Genomic DNA, 22,023 nt, shown 5'->3' with positions numbered 1-22,023 from the left:
AAGTTTTGAATGCTGTAATCCATCTTTTTGGAGTGTGCCAGCCAACATCCCACAAATTTCTTGATACTTTATGCCGTTGAGGACTCAGCTAATTGATGAGCACTTTTTCATCAACAAGAAAAAGGTGTATCTCTATGAATAGTGTCGACCTTCATTAAAGAGCTGTAAATACTGTAGCCAGTTTTGTTCTTTTGGTTGGCGACTGGTTTAGGTGATCTTGTTATATACAATGATGCAGGCTTCCTTAAAAACTGCAGAAAGCATAAACTATGAAGCATTTAGCATGCTTGACTAATAATGCAAATAACTCGAAAACTATATTAGTGTTTGTTTGCATCCTATGAAATCAATCTTAAATAACCAAGTCCGGAATCCTCATGGACTCTCCAGTCCCAGATTTGGCAGTATGCTAGCCTAGGAGAGATCTGGATTCCTACTGAATTTATGTTTGTCCAACATGATTTACGTGGATAAATAAAGATGTCAGAAGAGGTACAGTGCACTTGGGTATGGCAGAGTCTATGCCCTGTATTCACAGGACAGGGGGCACCCTCCTACTGAAATGCGGAAAACCCTGTGGTAAGGATGTTGGGAACTTAGTGGGACGTCTCACATGGGTTTCTTATATTTGGTTTGACTATATCTTCATTTTTTATTTTCTTCGATTTCCAATTTGAGCTATTGATTTTTGTTGTGTATCTCCTAGACTAGATTTGTTTGGATTGGATTGGGATTCGGGTGGGGAGGAATAAATGGCTTTTAGTGAGGCATGACTCTTGAGACATAAGCACTTCTTGCATTCGATCCTGCCATGGGAGGCAAACCTACCCTCTGCTCTTCATTTTGTAATCTGTAGTGCTATATATTTATGCAGGCCGGTTAGCGGTGGATACTCCATCATTCATCATTTCTATTTTGGAGTTTGGATTCTTCCCTGTCGTGACTGCATCATCTTACTTCATTCATACCGACTCATATTAGTATATAAAAACCTCACAACATATTGTATTATGGGCACCATATCAATTAGCCTTTTTTAACATTTATCTGATTGAGCTAGTAGAGATTATTAAATGATGAATCACAATTTTTATTTTTATTTTTTATGATTATTTATTTATTTTGAGTCTTTTTTAAGATTGTATGCGGTGAGAAGTTTTGATGGGAGCAGCAGTACTACCTTTTCAATTTGGCGGTAAGATAGCTCAGAAAATCAGCCTCAACCTTCTACCCATTAATTCTTTCATAAATTAAGCTTGAATGATTCCAGAATTCCAAATTATTTAAAATCTCAAGCTTGTCATCTTTAGTGTCATTTACTCTGCTTATCTTCATAGGTCATGGTTCATACTTTATGTTAGTAGCTAAGGTTTAATGCCAATTAAAAATGTATAGCATATCTGCCCTCTCCTTTTTTGATCTTATGCAAAGAACTTCTTCTGAGGCCCACGCCCCAAACTATCTTTTTCCCCATCATAATTGCTGGATTAATCTGAAATCTTTTACACAATCCTTTACTGAAGAATAATTAGTTTCAACTCTTGAGTTATTTTCCTTTCATGCATTTTCTCCAAGCATTTATTTCAATTTTGTTTGTTTGTGATACAGCATAGGGTCCATATTCTTGATGGATTAAATGTAGCTCACAAAGCCACACACTAACTCACACGTATTCGCTCTAAGCCCAGCCCATTAAGTACAATTTTTAAAAGGTGTTCAACATCAAGCAAAGAGGTCCAATTAATTCAGTGTCTTGACTGATAGAACCAGGCGGTTTTGTCTCCTTGTTCCAACATTATATAGCAGAGCCATGTTGCGATTAACATCAAGAAAAGAACTAGTGGGCAGTCCATTTTGATGAACCGATTGACAGCCTCAGAACAAGGGTTTGAAAATGAAATTGGAGAAAATTTGTTGTAGATGGGAAACACTTGCCATCATACCCATGCAGCTGACTTGACCTGATTTTGAGTGCAATACTTATCCCACCAAGAAGCCTAGCTTACTGGCACATTAAGCTTGGAGATGACCTTATATGGTGTGGAATAAATTAGGTGAGAGAAATGCAGGTTTATATATGAGGGGGGTGCCACACTGTCAGCCCAAGTCCACATTCCCATCAGCATTAAGTTGAGGAAGTACAGCAGAAATTGTTGCGATATGGCGAATGTGAAAGGTGGGTAATTACTAATTAGGAGGAAAAGGCGGTAATTAAAGCGGAATTGACAAGGAGATAATAGGTGGAGAGCCACTTAGGATGGTGGTTGACCATTGTAGATTGTATTCACGTGTCTAGTATTACAAGGGAAGGAGAGACAGGGACGTCATGGTGGTGCCTAATCCTAAAAACCCACCGCATTTGTCAGATCTTCACGTGGATTTCCCATGCATTCTCTATGTATAGTTGAATACTTGAATGTGACATGGAAAAATACAACTTAAATAACACATCCACGGGCCACCGCGATATGCTCACCCCCCATCTGATGCCATTTCCATCCATCCCCAAACAAAAGTAATCAGACGGCCCAACAGCTGGATCCAACACGTGTAATAATTCAATCAACCCACAACTGGAACCCCACTCCCTTGAGGCTGCCCTTTCCCTTGTTTTCTTCTCCATCTTTCTGGTCCTTGGAAACCGGGCCAGCAGGTTTCCCGGTTTTCCATGTTTCCCTGAAAACCATCATGAAATGCCCTAGTTCAAAGCCATGGAGTTTTTGTTGCAAAACTTCCCTCTATTTGTACAGATGCATAGATGATTTGCACACGGTGTAGTACAGTACTGCAGTAGCATATATTTTTAAAAATTTACTTTTGGTTTCCCTAACATCTCCAAGGAAAACACTTTGCTGGGTGCAAGTGGTTCTTGGCCATTCAGTCTAAAACACACAGCAATGAACCATCTTCAAACAAGTTGCTATTCCATGGAATCTTTTTAATTCCCGGACATTTCGAGAGAGAGAGAGAAAAGCAAGTCTCTTACCCAACAAGTTTCAACAGTTGGGCTATATTTCTATTCACGGATTTGTAATTATTTAATAGTAAGATAAGATGGATCACAAGCCTAATCATGAAGAGAATAAGAGCCATGCATGATCTATCTTTACAACCTTGCAAGCTAGCATCACTAGTCAAATTGCAATTATACTTAGAAAGCTAGCTCATGATTCTCTCCCTTAGTTAAGCATCTGGATAATGGTGAAGGTTTTGGGAAGGTTGGTATTGTTTTGTGATGGGAAGATAACTCCCATTAGACATGGTTACCGGGAATCCAATGCCGGCCGGCCTATTAGCAGCGGCTCGCTCCAGGGATTGCACCTGGGTCTTCAAAAACTTCACATAGTGAATTGCTTCGTCCAGCATGGAAGCTGTGTCCATTTTGGTTCCTCCAGGGACTAGTCTTTGAAGTATCCTTATTTTCTCGCTTATCCTTTCTCTCCGATGACGTGCAGCAACGCTTTGAGGGTCCTTTGATATCTTCACGTTCCTCCGCTTTGGCGGCTTCACCGATTCTGGGTCTATGTGAACGGGCTGCATGGCTGCAATCCGGAATATCATCTCCCTCATGGCCGCCATGGAATTCCGCTTCTGAGCTGGTGTAGACAAATTGCACACACCAGATAATTCTCCGGTGCCCCTCCATCTCGCTACAGCTGAATTGGTTAAAAAGGCCGGTGCAGTTGGTTCTTGGGGAGGCGTGATTCCGTTGAATGATATGGTGGAGGGTGAGTTTATGAATGTGGGTGAAGCAACATGTGGGTTATCAAAGATTTGAGGCATGGTAGCACTGCCACCTCCAGAAAACCCCATCGACGGCAATTCGGCCATTTCATTATAGCTCCCGCAGAATTCGGGAAGCTTGTCCATCTGCATCATCATCATCTCCATCTGATCTTCTGGTGCAGACTTTAACAGGTCAATATCCATGGTTTATCACTGGTCTCTTATAAAGAGAAGGGAGAAAAAAACGAAAAAGTATTTAAAAGCTGAGTACTGAAGAACTGATGTACAGAGGGATGGGAAGATAAAGGGAAGGGGTGGAGACTTGGAGTTTTATCAGAATGTGCAGTGAAGAAAAGAAATGTAAGAGTAAGGAGAAGAAATGAAAGGCAAAAAAGGAATTAAATAGTGATATATCGGGAACGGAGTACACTATCAATCCAGAAAGAAGACTATATATAACAAGTGGTTGAATATTATATTATATTTAAAATGCTTTTCCATTTTCGTCCTTTTTTTATTATCACAAAGTTGTTGGGTTTTTTTTCTTTCTTTATTCTGAAACAATCTTCCTCCATGGTTACAGTCTTACAGATAGAAAGTTAAAAATTCGTATATGATGATTGCTGCCTGGAGTTGCATCATGTAGCACGCTCCCTGACTCCTGCTAATCTCACCATTGAACTTGTGGGCCACACCTCTAAGCTAGATTGGGGAATGGAGATAAAATCAACGGTGAGATCCAAGCACAAGATGGGTTTTAACCATCTTATCTAGAGCCATTTGTCAGAAGAGGTGTTACATCTTGAAATAAAATGGTGGCCTACAAGTTGGAAGGCTTCAGATCTACCAACTCTTCTTCTATAAGTGCTTTTGATGGGTGCATGAATCATTTTTTTCCCCTATCAAATTTTAATTTTTTATTATATATAAATACATTTAAGTGGAAGAGTGGAACAGTGGAAGTCTCACTTTGCCTTTAATTTTACTTTCTTTAAAAACCCTATAACCCCACTCACATGACAGGAGTCAGAAGTCTCACCACACCCCTTTAAATGAGATACTTTCCCAGTCGCCGGCGATAGAATCCCCGCCTACCAAACCACCGTTAATGTACACTTGGCAATGATGTAGTGCGGAAGAGGGCCGGGTCGGGTCTTCTCTGTATGGCTGGCTGTATGCATATTATAATAGAATCCAATATTATCCTGAAGCTCTGCAACTACACCCTAAAGCTCCTCCTCTCATTGAACGGGAACGCCTTTCGAGATGGATCAGGTTCTGATGGAACTGCTTGTGTTTTGCTAGCTGCATTTGATGACCAACTTACCATGGGGGTGAAGTGGTGAATTAAGCCTTACTCAGCCACACTATAATGACAACCCACCACCGCCAAAACTCTTACCTCCCATTATTTGTCTCTCCCTTAATTTTTTTTGGTTTTTCAATGGAAAGCTAGCATAGAAATAAATGATAATGAATGATAGTCAGGACAAACAAGAATTAATTTTAGTTTAGAAGGTCCTTTCTATTATTAAAAAGACTAAAAGGTTCGGCCTTTCTCAGAGACAATTAATATTCATCTTGCATTTCAAATGAATTTCCTTACAATATTATTACTTTTATAAAAATTTTATCTCGTGAATAAATTATTTCTTTTACAGATTCAATAGCTTATCATGTAATTGTTTATAAAATTATTTTACTCTTACCAAATAAACAATTAAATACGAAAAGTCTTGAATGCTGATAATAATTTAAAGTAGTATTTTTTAATTTCTTCATTATTATTGTTTTTAAAATTTCAAGGAGTAGCAAGCTCTGAGCGTCGTTTTAGTGGTAGACCCCACTCAGTTCATAATGAGGTGATGTATACGTTGATGTGGGGACATCAAGAATGAATTAATAGAATTAAGAATGAGCGACTTTAATGGTGTTTGATTTGGTAAGAACTAAGAACATCAGTGCTTTAAATGCCTGGGTCGGCCTTCTAAATGAGTGTATTGGCCGTAGCTTAAGGGACTTCAAATGAAAGAAATCAGCAGAAGATGAAAACATCCAGCAGAGGCATTCATGCACGTAGAAAGCCTGCATGTCAATTCAATTTCACTGGCGGTTCGCGAATGGCTCGTGATATTAAAGAAGTGGGCACAACCCTTGTGAGAGGTATCTGTTTTCAGTGGGTCGTTATCTTACACAAAATGGAGGCACACTGTTGATCAGTAATGGAATACCATGTCAAATTAGGACTTGCTCCACAAGCTTGAATGGATAAAAGAATGAGCAACATTCCAAATTACGCTAGCCATTGCCAACTGAAGCAATGAGCATGAGATGGTAAAGATAATATAATCTATCACATTATCTTATGCGTGCACAAGTTGTAGGCTAAGTACCCGGCCCCTACCTACTCCCTAGCTAGCTAGCTCATGCATTTATATAGTTTTTTTGTACAATTTGCTTACTATATATGGTTATCTCTCTGCGGTTGATTAGGTTTTAATAAATTAAAACATGCCTTATGAGGTTGAGAAAATGATTTGATATATAACATGTGACACTTTCGAAAGAAAAAAAAAAGGGGGGAAAGAAACTGTTTGTTGTGGTTGTTGAAGGTGGCTCTTGTTAACTTGGAAGGCGAGTCCTTAATACAGCGTGTAATGTTATATAATTTGAACAAGGGACAGTTGGACTTTGCAGAGGTGGGGAAAGAGTAGGATGGAAAGTGAGAAAAAAAACATGTGTTGTTGGGAGTAGGGTGCCCCTTTTCTGCAGCGCCAATCCAAGACACTCTCCGCACCCTGATTTCAAAGCACTGCAGATGAGTGAGGAGAAACGCTATTCTATCAGCTGATTAAAATAATAAAAGAAAAGAAGGGTTTCAAATTTTTTATCTTTCTTTTTTTGTCAAGATGACATGAATAAAGGGACATGTTCTCTGCAAGAAGAGGTTCGATTGGATAAAAAGAATCCAGACGGGAGAGATATTGTTGTTGGGTGGGTGTTTTTACTTTGCATTATCACAGTAGCACCACCTTATCTTCTCTCCCCCACATCCCATTTATAATTCTTATATTTTAATCATCAAACAATATTTAAATCATTTTAATTCCCCCCACCACTTTCCCCCACCCTCCCTTCCTCATCGGGAACTGCAGGCTGTCTCAGAGACGAAAAGAGAGAGAGAGAGAGAGAGAGAGAGAGAAGAGAAAAGTATATTTTAATATCCCAATTCAGTAATGGTCCCACTTGTTTCCACATGATTTTCATCACTTCATCCAGGGGTCGTTTTCCTCTTGCCCAATTGCACATATCATACAGTCAATGCATCTTGCCTTAATTCCCCCAACACATGCTGTGCTCGCTGTAAAAACAGCTTCCCACCCCCCCAATTCATTGCCGGCTATGTGGCGTCACGCTCTGCTCACTTCTCACAACCCATTTGTAGTTTGGACTCCACACTTTTTGGGCTGCACCTTCATTAAATCTCTTCTTTTAATCACTGCTTTGCCATTCATTCCAAAAATGTAATTCATCATGCATGTATTGATAAAGCAGTTTGCGTGTAGACAATTCTAATGAAATGGTTCCACAATATTATGTAATAGATTATATTTTAAAGTGATATTATTATAATAGTAAGTTTCTCCTTATATTATTTGTCTTTAAATCAATACTCCAAACTTGACTTTGATAGTCTTGTACTTTTAAAAATTAAATTTAACTAATAAATCTAAAGACTACCATAAATGGCATAATTCTAGAGACTACTTGAAGTAAGATCATAGCCAACTTTGAAAAGTTGAGTAGAGGAATGGGTTCAGATGCTTGATGATGTAGACTAGTGGAAATCAACTAGTAGAGATAAAGAGATAGGTTAAGAGAAATAGGGTAAAAAGGAAAATAAATATCTCCATCCTTTACTAAAGTGATTTTCAAGTCAAAAATGGAAAAAGATTAAAAAAAAATTGAAGTGGTGGAGCACATTTGGTAAATTAATTCAATGATTTAATGACTTAATTTATATCAATCTCAAGATTTTTTATAGACATAATTTTAAATTTAAATAAGAATAATTAACTATTTTGATTTAATATTTAAATTCATTTTTAACCTTGAATTGCTTTAATAAATATGATTAATCTATTTAATAACTTAAATCGAATTATTAAATCATTTTAAGTCATTAAGTTGATTTATCAAACAGTTATCGAGTGTCATATCAACTGGTGGTGGAAGTGGTAGTCGGACTACAATTCTTTCTTTAATAAATGGAGGCATTTTTTTATTATATTGGATGACATTTATTATATATACAAATGATAAAAATGATGATAAAAGTGGTCGGTTTATAGCATCTTTGTTATAATTTCCAATGTTACATCGTCAGAAAATGGAAGGAAAGCCCATTGCATTTCTAGCCTGTGGTCGGTAAGGACATGCGATCTTGGATCGGCCCATTTTCAGAGATAAGATGAACCTGGGGGAGACTGAACTTGTAAATATTTTGGGCCTAGTTTGCTATTGGGCTGAACTGGATCCAAGTCGAAGTATAGCAATGGAAGTAATTTTATATATATTAAAGTCTAGTTTATGAAATTGTTTGAATGTCATTTTCAGATTGGATTCTCTTAATTATTTTATTTACTTTTGGGCAAGTTGAAAATACTAGAAAAATTATCCACTCAACAGAAAAACTATTTATAAAATAATGTTATACACTTGAACTTAGTTAGCCATCCTAAGCAATTTTGTACAACATGAGCATGTTTAAAGGAAGGCTTGGGAGTTAAAAAATGGAAAGCTCTTATTGAACAAGATAGCCTATACAAGGACATTTAAAAGGAACATTCTAGAAACCATGGGATTCACGATATGTCTAAGATCATTTTAGTACACTAAGCTATGAACAAGCTTTATATATGCCTATAAATTTTTTTTTATATAAATTTGCTCTTTTTAACCTAAAAGCTTTTGCTAACTCTAGAGAACTTGGAGCTTCTCTTAGGAAGCTTGGACTTGAAGAGTCTTTCGTAGAAAAAAAAAAATCAGCAATTGAGTGCCTTGCTTTTGCTTAGGCAACAACTCCCTCATTTACAAAATCTTAAGGTAGGGATTTTTTTGTGCAAGGTGTGACGATAAGCAAATATGCATCAGATTTGAACTCTAAAACTTATCTCTGGTTAGGATTTGGGAGATGTTGTAATATATGGTTCATATCGAAAAAAAGACATATATGAAGAAAAATGGACAAATATTAAAGTGAAGTGACAACATTTGTCATTCAAACTTGTAATTTTTTATTATTAAGAGCAAACAATAGGTTGGGGGTGTTACCCCCCGCGGTAGAGTTTAAAGACATTTTTGAAATCTAATTACCTGAAGATTAATATAAATACTCTTTTATGTAATCTTAATTAGATATATAGTGAAAGTCTTCTTCCGTGTTCCCGTGGACGTAGGTAGTTTATCGAATCATATTAAATCTATGTGTTTTCTTTTCGTTTTTCTTTAATTTTTCATCAGGAATCGTTGCACAAAAAATCAATTGGAGATCTCAATAAGCGTTTAAAAGACTAACCCAAGCAAAGAACATTTGAAGAAAGTAAGAAAGCAAGTATAGCAAAGACCATTAATACACAAGATATCTCCTAACTCCTTGAAGTTGTTTTCATTAAGTGATGAATCCCTTACTAGGTATTAGAGGAAGGTACCCTTTTTGTACATTTCCAATGTAGGATTCAGATAAACTTGGCAAGCACCTCCAAGTATGTCAAGCACGTTTAAGCCTCTCAAAAGTTGCTTTAATCATCTCAAAGTTGCTCCAAACACTTGTAGGAACCGGAGAGTCCTAGAACATTCTAGAATTTACTTGAAAGTGGGAAAGCTAGTGTGATCACATTGGAGAGCTTTACCATACTACATTTATTTAACTCCTTAACATTATTTTCAATAGGTTATGGGTCCCGTTGTATAGATTTTAGGGGAGGGAACTCTTCTCCTCAGATAAGCTCATCAAGTGTAAGCACATTCAAGCTATCCAAACACTTCCGAACTACCTTTAAGCACGTTATGCATCTCAAAAGCTGCTCCAATCATCTCAAAGTTACTCCAAACACCTCTAGGTATCTCCAGGTTGAGAATGGCAAAATGACATAGATCTACATATATCAAGAGTATACTGTGACATCCCGATTTATTACTCTGAAGAAGGTTGGGACACCCACGGCCCAGCCCATGCGATAATGACAAACCAGACATTGCAAACATAAAGGCAACACTGTTAACCGTTAATTTATGAATTGCAACTGAAAGTTATGAACAAAATACAATAATAGTAATGAGGCAGTGTACTTAACGTTTATGTCAGTGTGCAATGAGTTTTCATTTTTTATATGATCTGTATGGGGGAAATTGTAGTTTAGATTCATAAATAATTTAGTATTAAGAATTACAATCTTACATTCACAAGAATGGTGTAATATTACTCAAGTTTCTGAACCCAAAGGAGAGGAAAAAAGAAGGGTGTTCTCCAATGGCGGATGAAATACAAAGAACAGCATTAAAATGAGGAGGCTATGCACACATTAAACTAGATGCACATTCTCCTAAACATTTGTTGTCCATGGAAACTTGCAAGCTGAACTTAACAAAAAGCACAGCTATATTTCAGAGAGTTGTTTCAATTGGAGACTCCTGCATGGTCTGCATCCAAAAGCTCATTTACACAGAATTGATGCAAGTTTTCATACATTTTCTTCCATTGTTGTACCATTTGCACAGATTTTTGGGAATCAATCTTCAATCTCTCCATCTCCATTTCAGTAGCAGCTGAAGACCCTTGTTGCTGCAGAAAAGACACAACATCAAGCTTATACAATGGTTTCTGGTCACAGAACAGAAGTATTCATTTGTAACCATTGAATAATAATAATCAACCATTTTACAATTATTTTCAATTAATTTGGCCTAAATTTATGACCCATCAATTAGAAATTCAATTGAAATTTAGTGAATTGACCTAATGATTAAAGATTCTAAATATTACAGGTAATCCAAGTTCTGCCATCAACCTCATGATTCAGACAAAGGCCAGCTTCAAATCCAAAACAATTTCTCACCAATTGACAAGTCAAAAACCACATGCACACTTGCAAGATTCACAGCTTCAAACCCAAAAGACCTTGCAAGTGTGCATGCTGTGTTATATATTGACACACAATAGAAACCAAGGGGATGAATTCAATAACAAGAAAAAACAATTTATAGAAAGCTCTGCCAGATATTAAAGAAGATATAACAAGGATAAAATCTATAGCAGTGACATGTATAAGAACCTGGAGTTCTTTGATTTGATCAATAATGATATGACAACTGCGGTATGAAGCATCCACAGATTTACTGAAAGTGGTCTGGCAACCGATGAAGACCTTAGCATCTTCATTTTCATCAGACGAATTCAAATATTTATCAAGTGGAGGTGATAAGAATGACCCATGCTTCCTTGAGGAAGTTTGTGAATTCCGAGGGTTTGAGTCATTAGGTCGCCTAACAACAAGAATATTGCTCACAGGACCTGTGCAGTACAGCATGAAGTTATACAATAGGAAATAATGTATCTATGAAACTAAGAGTCAACATCAAATAAAGGAAAAAAAAAGGAAAGAAAACTATAAACAAATTTCCAGGGAAATGTTCTCATGAATTCAAGCACAAAATTCAAATTGAATAGAACCTAGATTTAAACAAACCAAAAAAAAGTGGCATCTCAAATTGGAATCATAGTTCAGACTTTAATACTAAGTGATGTGTAAATATAGAAGGGAAAAAGAGGATTATGATAATGAGAGGGAAGATCATAGTAAAACCCTTAGTGTTGCAAAAGAAATTGAAAATATGACTGGAGTTCATTCAAAAAGCAGCTTAGGTAATACATTCGAAATCTGGGTTATATGCAGTCTCCAAATCTCATGTGGATTAACAATGTCTTAGGTAAGGTTTCTCAAAAACTAAGCCCCTTCATATAAACTAGCCTTTTTCCCCCCTTTTTTGATTGGCAAAGAAATAACTAATCAAAAAGCACCTAACAAAAGAAGGGAGGCACATCATAAGTACACAGAGAGGTACACCAAGGGCACCAATTGGCAGAGAGAAGACAAAGAAACAATTTAACTGGTACTCATGCACTATTTACAACCAAACCAATCTATAAAATCTAATACAGACAAATAACCAGCTTGAAGAGGCTGATGAGACCAACAGACAAGGGTGGAAGAGGGAACAGTATAGTTATGCCTAAATCATGATTTAGTATTTCCAAATGCAAGGAGCTCTTAGATTTCCCAACCAACAAAGATAGAAAGAAAATAATCTCTCCTCTGTGTTGCTATAAGATCATACAATGATTCTAACATGGTAACATCTACTCTAATTTCTAACCCAAGAAAGTTTAAAGCAAAAACATAAAGAATGTACAGATGCATTTACTTGAAGCTAAAATATGGTGTGTGCATGTGTGTGTGCACGTGCACACAGGTGCATGCACACATGCACAGCACTAACCCAAGCCAATATTAGTTATATTACCAGGATTTGCCAGGAACTAGTACAACCATATCATAATAATTAAAGGGACAACATACTTCCTCAAGATAAAAACACATAATAATACAATTGACCTAATAAAAACTCGTGCAAGCAAATAAACAGCATTTCAGTGCTTGAGCAGTGCTACTTTAAGTCAATATCTAGTTACATGACCAGAATTTGCTAGGAGTCAGTACAATCACAAAAATAACTATTAATATACTTCCACAAGAAAATAAACACAAATAATGCAATTGACCTAAGAAAAACCTCATGCAAGTAAACGTACAACACATCTAATGGTTTAGATTATACCTTTTGCATGCTTGAAAATGCGAAAGATGTTACGGGTTTTAGTGTCCCAGACTCGTACCATTCCATCCTCTGATCCAGAAACCAATAAGATCCCATCCGTAGCAAATGCTAAGCAAGTAACAGCCTTACTGTTCCAAAAAACAGAGTATGAGATTTTTCGAGGAAAACAAAATAACTAAGCTTAAATTACAATAAATGCATGCGATATCAGCCAATAAATAAATAAAGTTAGGATAGTAGGGTAATATAAAACAACATACTAGCAAATATTGGAAATGAATCCAAGGGGATGAACTGAAACCACAACATATGAGCGGATCGTAAACTGAGGCAGAACCTTGAATAGTTAGAACTGCTAGGAAAGCTGCCAAGAGCACAATTGAATCCAATACAAACTCTGGCTTGGCTGTTTCAAGCCAAACTCAAGTTAGGCCAAGTAGGGTGGGGCCAGGTGGGCATCTTCAAACTGTTTGTGTTAGGAGGTAGATGATGAAGGGGTTTAAAATATTCATGCTAAACATCCCTATTTTTGGATACAAGAACCAGATTACAGAAGACCATTAGGCTTCTTTGAGCCATATATAATGATGTAAGAAAAGATAGAAGCTTCAACAGAAGCAATATCAATCACCATTAGTAGCATTCATAAATGTCAGATCATGCCAATCACCACAAGCTAAGAAGCTTTCATAAAAGTAAATAACACCAAAACTAGTTATGCTAGATGATTTTTACTCTCTGCAACAAAGCATGCATACAAAAGAGTTGAACAAATGACACACCACTGTTAAAACTAGAGGATAACTTCAATAGTTGATGACAATAATAAACAAAACTTGTAAGAAGATAGCTTTGTAAGCTAAATACCAAATGATTTTCATGCATTTACAATGCAAAAACAAGGAAAAGAAATAGCAAACCTGTGATCAGACAATGAGCCAATAATATGCATCCCATAAGAGTTGCTAGAGGAGCCTACGGCATTTAGTGCAGCAATATATATCTTGCCATCTCTACTGCCAGCATAGAAAACATGTTCCCCAGGGTCCAATGCAATAGCATCAATTATCGAGGGGAATACAACATTTCTTAACAATCTCCCCGTAGACAAGCTCCAAACCTAAGAAAACATACATTAGAATAAAATAGATTCACGTTATTGATAACCAACTGTTAAACAAAATAAAAATACTTCGAGTAATTCCATGCAACTCGTCATAAAAGAGACACTAATTAAAGGGCAATGGTGTTAAGCATCAACCATGAAATAAATTACAACAAATCATATGCAATACTACGAGTGATATCTTCCTCAACTTTTCCCTTTTTACAAACAACCAAACACATATACTCTTATAATAACTTTTGAGCATCCTCTCCATATCATAAGAAATTACCTGCCTAAAATTTATAAATCTTAAACTACATCATACCAAGATAAATACACAAAATATTACAACTTCTGAAGGACACCTTTTACTCTATTGCTGCAATCCAACCAGTTTTATCACACTGGCCATCACAATACAAAACATGTACGAGAGTTAATGCAAAAGCACACCTTACAGGTTCTATCCTCAGAAGCAGACACTATAATTGCATTGCCTCCTCCATAGCCCGTGACAATATCAGTAACCCGCAAAGTGTGCTCAGAGAAACTATGCTCATATAGGTGTCCTGCTTCCTCCCTCCTCAAATCATCAAATATCCTAATTCATAAATAATAAGAAGACCAATTCATAATTAGCAACCATAAGAACCCAAAAGATATCTGACGAAATATGAGCAAGAAGATGAGCAAGTACATGAAAAGGGACCAAACCCGCACGCATCCATCCTCTGCCCCAGAAATAAGTAGCGATTCATCATCAGAAAACACTAAGCAAGTAACAGCCCTATAATGAGCATGCCACTTCTTAAGAAGCCTACCACTGGCAACCTAAATTATATAACATACATCATACACTGTAAACATCATAATTCACAATTCTGCCAATCCCTAAATCTATAATTTTCAAAGAAAACATCAAACAAACAAAATAAGAAAATAAAATCACCTCCCAAAAATATATATCCCCTGATAAACCCCCTCCAGCAATGTAAGTTCCCTCACGGTTAGCCGCTAGCGGCTTGATTGGTTCAGCGGGAAAGCTCTTAACTTCCACCTGTGGCTGTACAAACGAAAAAAGGATGCACTAGATGTGTCATGCAATGAAAATGACACGGGAAGAAGCAATAGGCAAAACACCACCTTGGGTGTCGGTTTTGAGGGGAGAAAAAGAGACGAAACGAAAACCTTAGACCAGGACCAATAGAAAATGGAGCCGGAGGAGGAGGAGGAGGAGGAGTCGCGGAGCTGAGAAGAGGCAAAGAAGCGGTCGGCGACGCAGACGAGCCCGTGAGGAGGAGAAGCGCAGGACCGATGACGGAGATGCTCCGCCCCTGACTGTAGGTCCCAGCAACTGATGCCGGCATCTACCGGGGACGAAGCCACGACCACCTCCGTTCCGTCCATTGAGGTTCTGATTTCGCAATTCAAAACGCTAACCGATGAACGGGAAAGATTTTGATGGGAGACTAGGGCAAATTTTCCACGAAAACAGAAACGGGCTTCTACTTGTGGCCCAAGTACTCTCTTTCGCAACACGAAAAGGCCAGAAGCCCATTTCCACCATTAGGTCACAGCCCATCCGTTTCTCAGCCTATTTCAAAATTGCAGTTTTAAATTTTAATCGGAAACTCTACTCATTTAAATATTATTATAAAAAATGTACAAAAAAAAAAAAGTAACTAAGGCACAAAAAAAAAACAAACCAATATATAAAAATGTAACTAAGGTACAAAAAGGTAACAAATGTACGAGGAATATAAGTCGACTAAGAATATGTGATTGAAGTATAATAAATATTGAGAAAGATATTACTAAAGTCTAGTTGTCTTTGTTTCCCTCAACTACCTTAAATACTCTCATTTACATCCCACAATTTTTTTTTCTATGGACCTCAGTTCACCAAGTGTTATAAGCACGATACTTGATATTCCTCATTCATTGCACTTTTTCCACTCTTTCTTGGATAGAGCTTCTCGAAGAGTACTATATTCTTTGATAGTAAGGTTAAATTTTGACCCTTTTTGTTTAGAGAGGGACTTTAACCTTATAAATTCGAGACTTTGAGTGATAATCAGTGGTGTAGAGATAGGCTAAGAAGTCCTTTTATTATGAATAGTTTTGTTTTGTATTTAAGTTGGTGTGACATATGGACAAACAAATTTGTCAATATGACATTTCAACTTGTATAAAGACATTTATAAATGACAAGACAAGACATTTTAATCCTTTATGATGAACACATATCCTAAGAAAGATACTTGGAGTGGGAGGATAGATAAAACTATGTTGGTTAAGAAGTCATTTTTCCCATCCTTTATGTAATATCATAATCATCTTTTACGTAAATAAAGTACTTTTCTTGTATTTCACTAGTTTATAGGGCAAGGTAGATAAATACCCCTTACGAAGTTGAATGAATGGATTCTTATTGTGTCTCGTAAGATTAAAAGACAAGATAGGTAGATAGTCTTTACAATGTTAGATAGACAAAATCTTATATTAGGATCGGGGATTAGCTTTAATGGTCTCTCATAATTTTAAGATGTAATTGTTATTGAAGCCTTACGGCGGAGGGGTACAGAGGAGGAGATAATGGTTTGGTTGACAACTAATTAATTGATTTAAATTTAATCCACATTATGCCGGCCCATCTGCCACATGCTGTAGAGTGTAGACTACAATCTTCTTACCAATCTCCAGGCTTGTCTGCAGGCACGCATGTACTAATGAAGAAGGCGAAACGAGTGAGGTTTAATAGAATAAACAACATTTAACATTAAAATAAAATAAAGATGTGAAAAGTAATGGAGAAAATTTAATAAAAGAGGAGCAGATTATGGAGAAAAGAAACTTTTGGAAGGGGGAGGATTTGTTAATGTGAAATGGAGGGAACGGCGTAGTTAAGGTTTTGCTTTGTTTATACAAGGAGGGGAGAGAGGGGGATAGTGTAATTGTCAAAGAAAGTACACTAACAAAAGAAACGTCAAAAAGTGTGGATTCATCAAAAGAGGAAACGAAGGAAACATGGGGGGTTTCGGTAGATTCAGAATTAAAGGAGGGAAAAAATTGGGGGTGGGTGGTGTTAAGCAAACACAGAAACACCTTCCTAAAGCATCTTTACCGGATCAGCCGTATCTGCTTTTTTGAACCCTCCCACCATTCTCACTTTTTCTTCAACCCCCTTCGCTTCTGGTTGGACTAGACGTATCCTTATACCACACTACACGTGCATTTTCTAATCACGTGCCACACCCAAGAGTACGAAACCAATTGGCTTAGGCCCAAGTTGCAAACCCCCAGGGCTGTCAAACTAGATGTTTAGGGTTAGGGTTAGGGTTTTGGGGTTCTTTTGGGTTTTTTAACAATTTTTTTTCTTTTTTTTTGGATTGGGACGAAATCATTGCACGACAAAGACATTCCGCACCCCTTATTCTCTGGATCTATTTCTAGACCCAAATGGCTATTTTCTTCTTCTGATCTTTCATCTCTGTCCCCCACAGTTTCTCTGTTTACAATTTTAATAAACATGGAAAAGCATAAACAACAAGAGTCAAGAAAGCCATACCAGTAGAAATGCTAGGTCAAACTTTATGTGGAACTTTACTTGTATAGGGATGTTGGACATCACAAAGGGACAAGCAAAAGCAATAAAAGAGATGGGTTTTTGGGCAAAGGTGGTGCGCTCATCTACCAGTCTAAGTAACTAGTCTCTCTCCATCTCTCTTTCTCTTTCTCTTTCTCTCTCTATGGGGATATAGTTTTGTCTGGAAGAAGGGGAATAGGGAGGGCTTGGAATAAGTAAAAGAGGAGGGGATCCAAAGAGAGCTTTGAAGACTTTGATCAGATACTTAAAGTAGGAAAAGGCAAAGGTTTCTGGTCCTCAGAAGAAGCATAGAAGCATTGATGGAAACGTTTCAAACCCACATTTTTAGTCAGTTCTCTCCTATACTCATTTCGCTTTCATCAAACCACCCACTCTCCTTCCTTTTAAAATGATTTTATTTTCATTATTTTGATCTCATCTCTGTGCCTGTTTCCTTACTTTGCGTGACTGACAGTTCAAATAAACTAGAATCGGAGTTTATAGCCTTCACCATTTGATATGATGACCTTCTTTTCTAAATCATAGTACTATATTTACTTTCTCTTTTGACAAGAATAGTGATCGATGATAATTATAACAATAATAATAATAATAATAGTGAAACCCTTAATAGGATTTTGAGGATCCAATTATCATTGGGTGTCAGCTATACTTCATTTTCTTCCGTGAAAAGCAAATATATTTTCTAATTTAATTTTTGGTGAATTCCAAGTGAAGTATTTTATATGTCGAGGCGCATAGCCGTACGTATGATACATTAATGAGATTCATCAGAGCAAGCCTTAGAGGAAATTGTTAATGAACGAGCCTGAAAATTTATCAGCTTTTTCTCAATAGAGAGTGATAGGAAAGCCTTCAAGACACATACACTCTCTTTCACATGGAACCTCCTGCATTAATGTAACTGAAAGACTCAGATATCAAAATCAGAGAAAAGGAGAAGAAAAGGAGGAGGAGGAAGAAGAGATCCAATAATCGAGAGCAATCAATTGCACCACTGAAAATGAGTAAAGCTTAAAGAAAAAGATGGTGTGGAGGGATTTAAACCTTGCTTTGATCTTCACTCTAACCAAAACCCACCTGCATTCATGGCTGGGGGAACCAGATAATACCGGTACTAAAGTTTATATACACTGTCACAAACACCCACACGCACGCACGCACACACACACACACACACACATTTCATCAACAATATCAGACTCTCAAGAGTCAAGACCCAGAGAAGAAGAAGACAATCAAACATGAAAATGAAAAATAAATTAGAAACAAAAATAGTGAAAAAGAAAAACAAAAGATACTTTTAGATCCTTCAATGGATGTGAGGAAGCTAACAAGGAGAAGGAGGCATGAGATTCAACCCTAAATCATCCTTATCCAAAACCAATCGAGCCTTGTTAGTCTCCATGCTCGTAGTAGTAGAAGCATACTCTGGGTGCAATCTCTTCTTGGATTGAAGAGGCACACCAAACAGCTTAGTTCGACAGCTATTGCCGTTGGTTTCTTCCAACACGGTTAAAGAGCTCTTTGACGATGTAGTAGTACTAGAGTTGAAGGAACCCATACCATGATTCCGAGGAGCTTGCTTAGGGTTGGACTGATAACAGCCAAGTAACTGGTTCAGAGGCTTTTGCACCATTGCAGTACTGCTGCAAGTAATAGTAGCAGCAGCGGTAGTAGCAGAAGAGGGTGGGTTACAGATAACTAAAGAAGATGGGTAGGAATTACTGGGAGCAACAGGCTTCACATGGTTCTGCACAAAGTAGATAATGTCATTGTAAAGCTTTCTCATGTGAGTTAGCTCAGACATGAGAATGGAGTTGCTTCGCCGGAGTCTCTCATTATCCTCAGACAACGCCGTGACGGAGCTGTTATAGCCACCACTAACGACCGAAACTCCAGTTGCTGCTGTTGGGGAGGAGAGAGTCGGGGAATCACACCAATTGGCTTGGTCGTCGGAGTCAGGCGGAGAAATGCTTACTCGGCCAGGGAAGGGAAAGAAGCCAGGTCCAGCATTGACACCAAGTGGAGAATGGTGATGGTGGTGATGGTTCATGGGCACTTGAGGTTGTGAGGTTTTTCTTCTATGGATCTCGCAGAGTAAGTGCTTCTCTCCTTTCTTGAAGAACTCGTTGGCAAACTCCCATCTATCCGGTACAATCTTTCTAAAACCCTAGTTTCCGGAAACAAACAAGCAAAACAAAATCTAAATCAGTAAAAACAATAAGAAGCTTGTTTCATATATATATATATAACCAGTTACATCTCCAGAAACGATTTGAAGAAGGGAAGTGGGGGGAAGAGAGAGAAGGCATACATAGGTGTTGAGCTGTCTGACGAAGCTTGAGAAGTTGTTGTGTTTGAAGTAATTGGGAAGGAGATCGCGAGCGAACTCAGGAGGACGCCACACCACGAAGGTAGTGTCGTCTTCACCCCAAGAGACGATGTGATCAGTGGCTGGGTCGTCCACCAGTTGGTAGGTCTTGGTGAGAAAGGGCGCTGGCACAGATTTGTGGGAATCTAAAGAGAGTAAGATGCCTTCGCAATTGTCCAGCATAAGAGCCATTGAACGAAGAAAGAAGCTTCCAAGAGATCTAGAGGTTGTGGGAGAGAATGGGAGAGAGGTGAGTGAGGGGATGTGAGAGCTAGTGTGGTTGTTTTTGAGGTGGATAAAAATGTTGGAGGCTTTGGAGGAGAGAAGGAGAGAGAGGAAGGGTGTATGTGTTACTGTGTTAATGCTGTTATCTTTCCTTTTTAATATTTCCTTTCCATCCTCGGTTATGTAGTGAGAGAGAATATGTGTCTGTCTGTCTAGGACTGTGAAATAAGGGCCTTTCAAGACAAACCCGTGACTCTCCTCTCACTCTTTCACCCCCCCCAGCATCCTGAGCTTCTGAATTGACGGTGCCACCCCTCCATTCTTCTTCCTCCTCACTTCTCATTAATTCACCACATCCACTCTGCTCTACTGCTGGTCTGCTACTGCCACATAAATAAGGATTACTTTCTTTTTTTCACTCTTAACTCTTCACTCTAAATAATAATTTCATTAAATAAATAAAATAGTTTATGCCTCAAAATTTCCAATTTCTGTCAAGGGTATTTTGGTCAATGGACGTAATATGTTTGCAAATTTAAAAATAGGAAAGGAGGAGGGGTGGGGGAGAGAGGGAAGGAGGTTTCACTTGACATGAAAACGAGTGTCCTCTTTTCAATTTGTAGTTTTGCTTTTGTTGTTTAATGTATACCAACCAACACACACCCTCCAAATTTCGAATCCCCATCATTTTCTACTACTCCCTACAGATATAAGGTAAAGGATACATCGAATTACGTGACAGGATTTAAAGCCTGTGGTGACGACATTTCTTCTTCTGCTTCTTCTATTGCCTCCACTTCTCTCTCTCACCTTTCTTCTTCTCCTTCTCCTCACTTCTTTTTTTGCTTCTTTCTCTCATATATTCCAAACTTCAATATCATGTGGAGTAGATATATGCCCTCTGGCTACTACCTTTACTGACCATCATATTATTACATTATAGCTCTCTCTCTCTCTCTCCCTCTGAGCCTCCAACTTTGGCTCTTCTCGGCGCGGCTTCAATGCTGACGTGGCTCAGGTGATTGAATTATTGGCCCAAAAGTTTCCATGAATAACCTGAAATTTTTACAGCTTTTCCTTTCCTTTGTAATCCCCCGAGAAAAATCTGCTTTTATTCTCTCCAGTCTCCATACTCCATGCTCCATAGTCCATCTCCATCCCAACCGGGAGCGTACCTCCCATCCGTTTTTCATGCCTTTTGGGATCAAAAAATCTTGGCATCCCCCATCAGTAACGGGGCGACCTTTGGATCTGGGATCTCCATGGCTAATTAATTACATCAAGTACCAAATTGCAGCCTCAAAAAATCAATATATAGAGATAGTGAGGGCAAGCTCACTGTTTGTACAGCTGCAAGTGTCAGACGTTGAACATTACTGCATGAGAGGAAAATGAAATACATGTAGTGGTTACAGGTTACAGAGGGATCCTATAAAAGTAAAATACATTTGTGATATGAGTAAGTGACAGTAGCAGTAGGGACATAAGCTGGGCCAAAGCGAAACAATAGGAAAATGATGACTAATTATTCCATAAAGATACCCAACTGATTATTTTGATCATGCCTATGATACTCATTATTGGGAAAACAAAGTTAAAACTGTCCCAGTTCCTCCACCTTTATCATCTTTTCTCTCATTGCATTTTCTTTTTCTCTCCTTACCAAAAGGTACAGGTTAAATTCCATATTTGTAGCTTTCTCAAAAGTTTTTCTGTCTGCCGTTGTTCTAATTTATTTACAGGTCACTCATATACAGGATACGTATGGATGAGGGGAGGGTGTAGAGTCGTAGACTTGTAGTGCGCATGTGACAATGTATTTTTTTTATTTTTTTATTTTAAGGAAAACAAAATAGTAAGGAGCATTGTCAGTTTCAAGTCCCGATATTCAATTAAAATGGAAATGCATGTTCCCCCACAAGTCTGAGAAGAACATCTTCTAATCTTCCTTCCCCTTCTGGCCTTCTGTTTCTCTCTCTCTCTTTTCCTTCTCCTTCCTTTCTTACTACGTCTCAGTTCACACCCTTAGCCCTTCTGTACTCTGCACAACTTGCAGCGCCTGACATGGAGACAGTCTCTTTATTT

General features: G+C 37.8%; 3 protein-coding genes across 3 annotated transcripts; all 3 read right to left on the bottom strand.

The window, feature by feature from the left end:
• Positions 1-2,978: 2,978 nt before the first annotated feature.
• LOC117907694 (transcription factor HEC1-like) lies at positions 2,979-4,097 on the bottom strand. Its single transcript, XM_034821322.1, has one exon. The coding sequence runs from the start codon at positions 3,928-3,930 to the stop codon at positions 3,184-3,186; it is 747 nt and encodes a 248-aa protein (XP_034677213.1). The 5' UTR covers positions 3,931-4,097; the 3' UTR covers positions 2,979-3,183.
• Positions 4,098-10,128: 6,031 nt separating this feature from the next.
• LOC117907943 (protein ROOT INITIATION DEFECTIVE 3) lies at positions 10,129-15,175 on the bottom strand. Its single transcript, XM_034821626.1, has 8 exons — positions 14,921-15,175; positions 14,682-14,795; positions 14,430-14,563; positions 14,186-14,333; positions 13,545-13,744; positions 12,625-12,752; positions 11,061-11,299; positions 10,129-10,570 (listed from the first exon to the last, which is right to left on the bottom strand). Exons 1-8 carry the CDS (start codon positions 15,137-15,139, stop codon positions 10,406-10,408), a joined length of 1,347 nt encoding a protein of 448 aa, XP_034677517.1. The 5' UTR covers positions 15,140-15,175; the 3' UTR covers positions 10,129-10,405.
• Positions 15,176-18,303: 3,128 nt separating this feature from the next.
• On the bottom strand, positions 18,304-20,101 carry LOC117906118 (heat stress transcription factor B-4). Its single transcript, XM_034819073.1, has 2 exons — positions 19,657-20,101; positions 18,304-19,512 (listed from the first exon to the last, which is right to left on the bottom strand). Exons 1-2 carry the CDS (start codon positions 19,903-19,905, stop codon positions 18,670-18,672), a joined length of 1,092 nt encoding a protein of 363 aa, XP_034674964.1. The 5' UTR covers positions 19,906-20,101; the 3' UTR covers positions 18,304-18,669.
• Between the last annotated feature and the right edge of the window lie 1,922 nt (positions 20,102-22,023).

The sequence above is a fragment of the Vitis riparia genome, chromosome 18 (genome assembly GCF_004353265.1).
Source record: "Vitis riparia cultivar Riparia Gloire de Montpellier isolate 1030 chromosome 18, EGFV_Vit.rip_1.0, whole genome shotgun sequence".
Lineage (NCBI taxonomy): Eukaryota > Viridiplantae > Streptophyta > Magnoliopsida > Vitales > Vitaceae > Vitis > Vitis riparia.
This window is presented reverse-complemented; position numbering and strand designations above follow the sequence as displayed.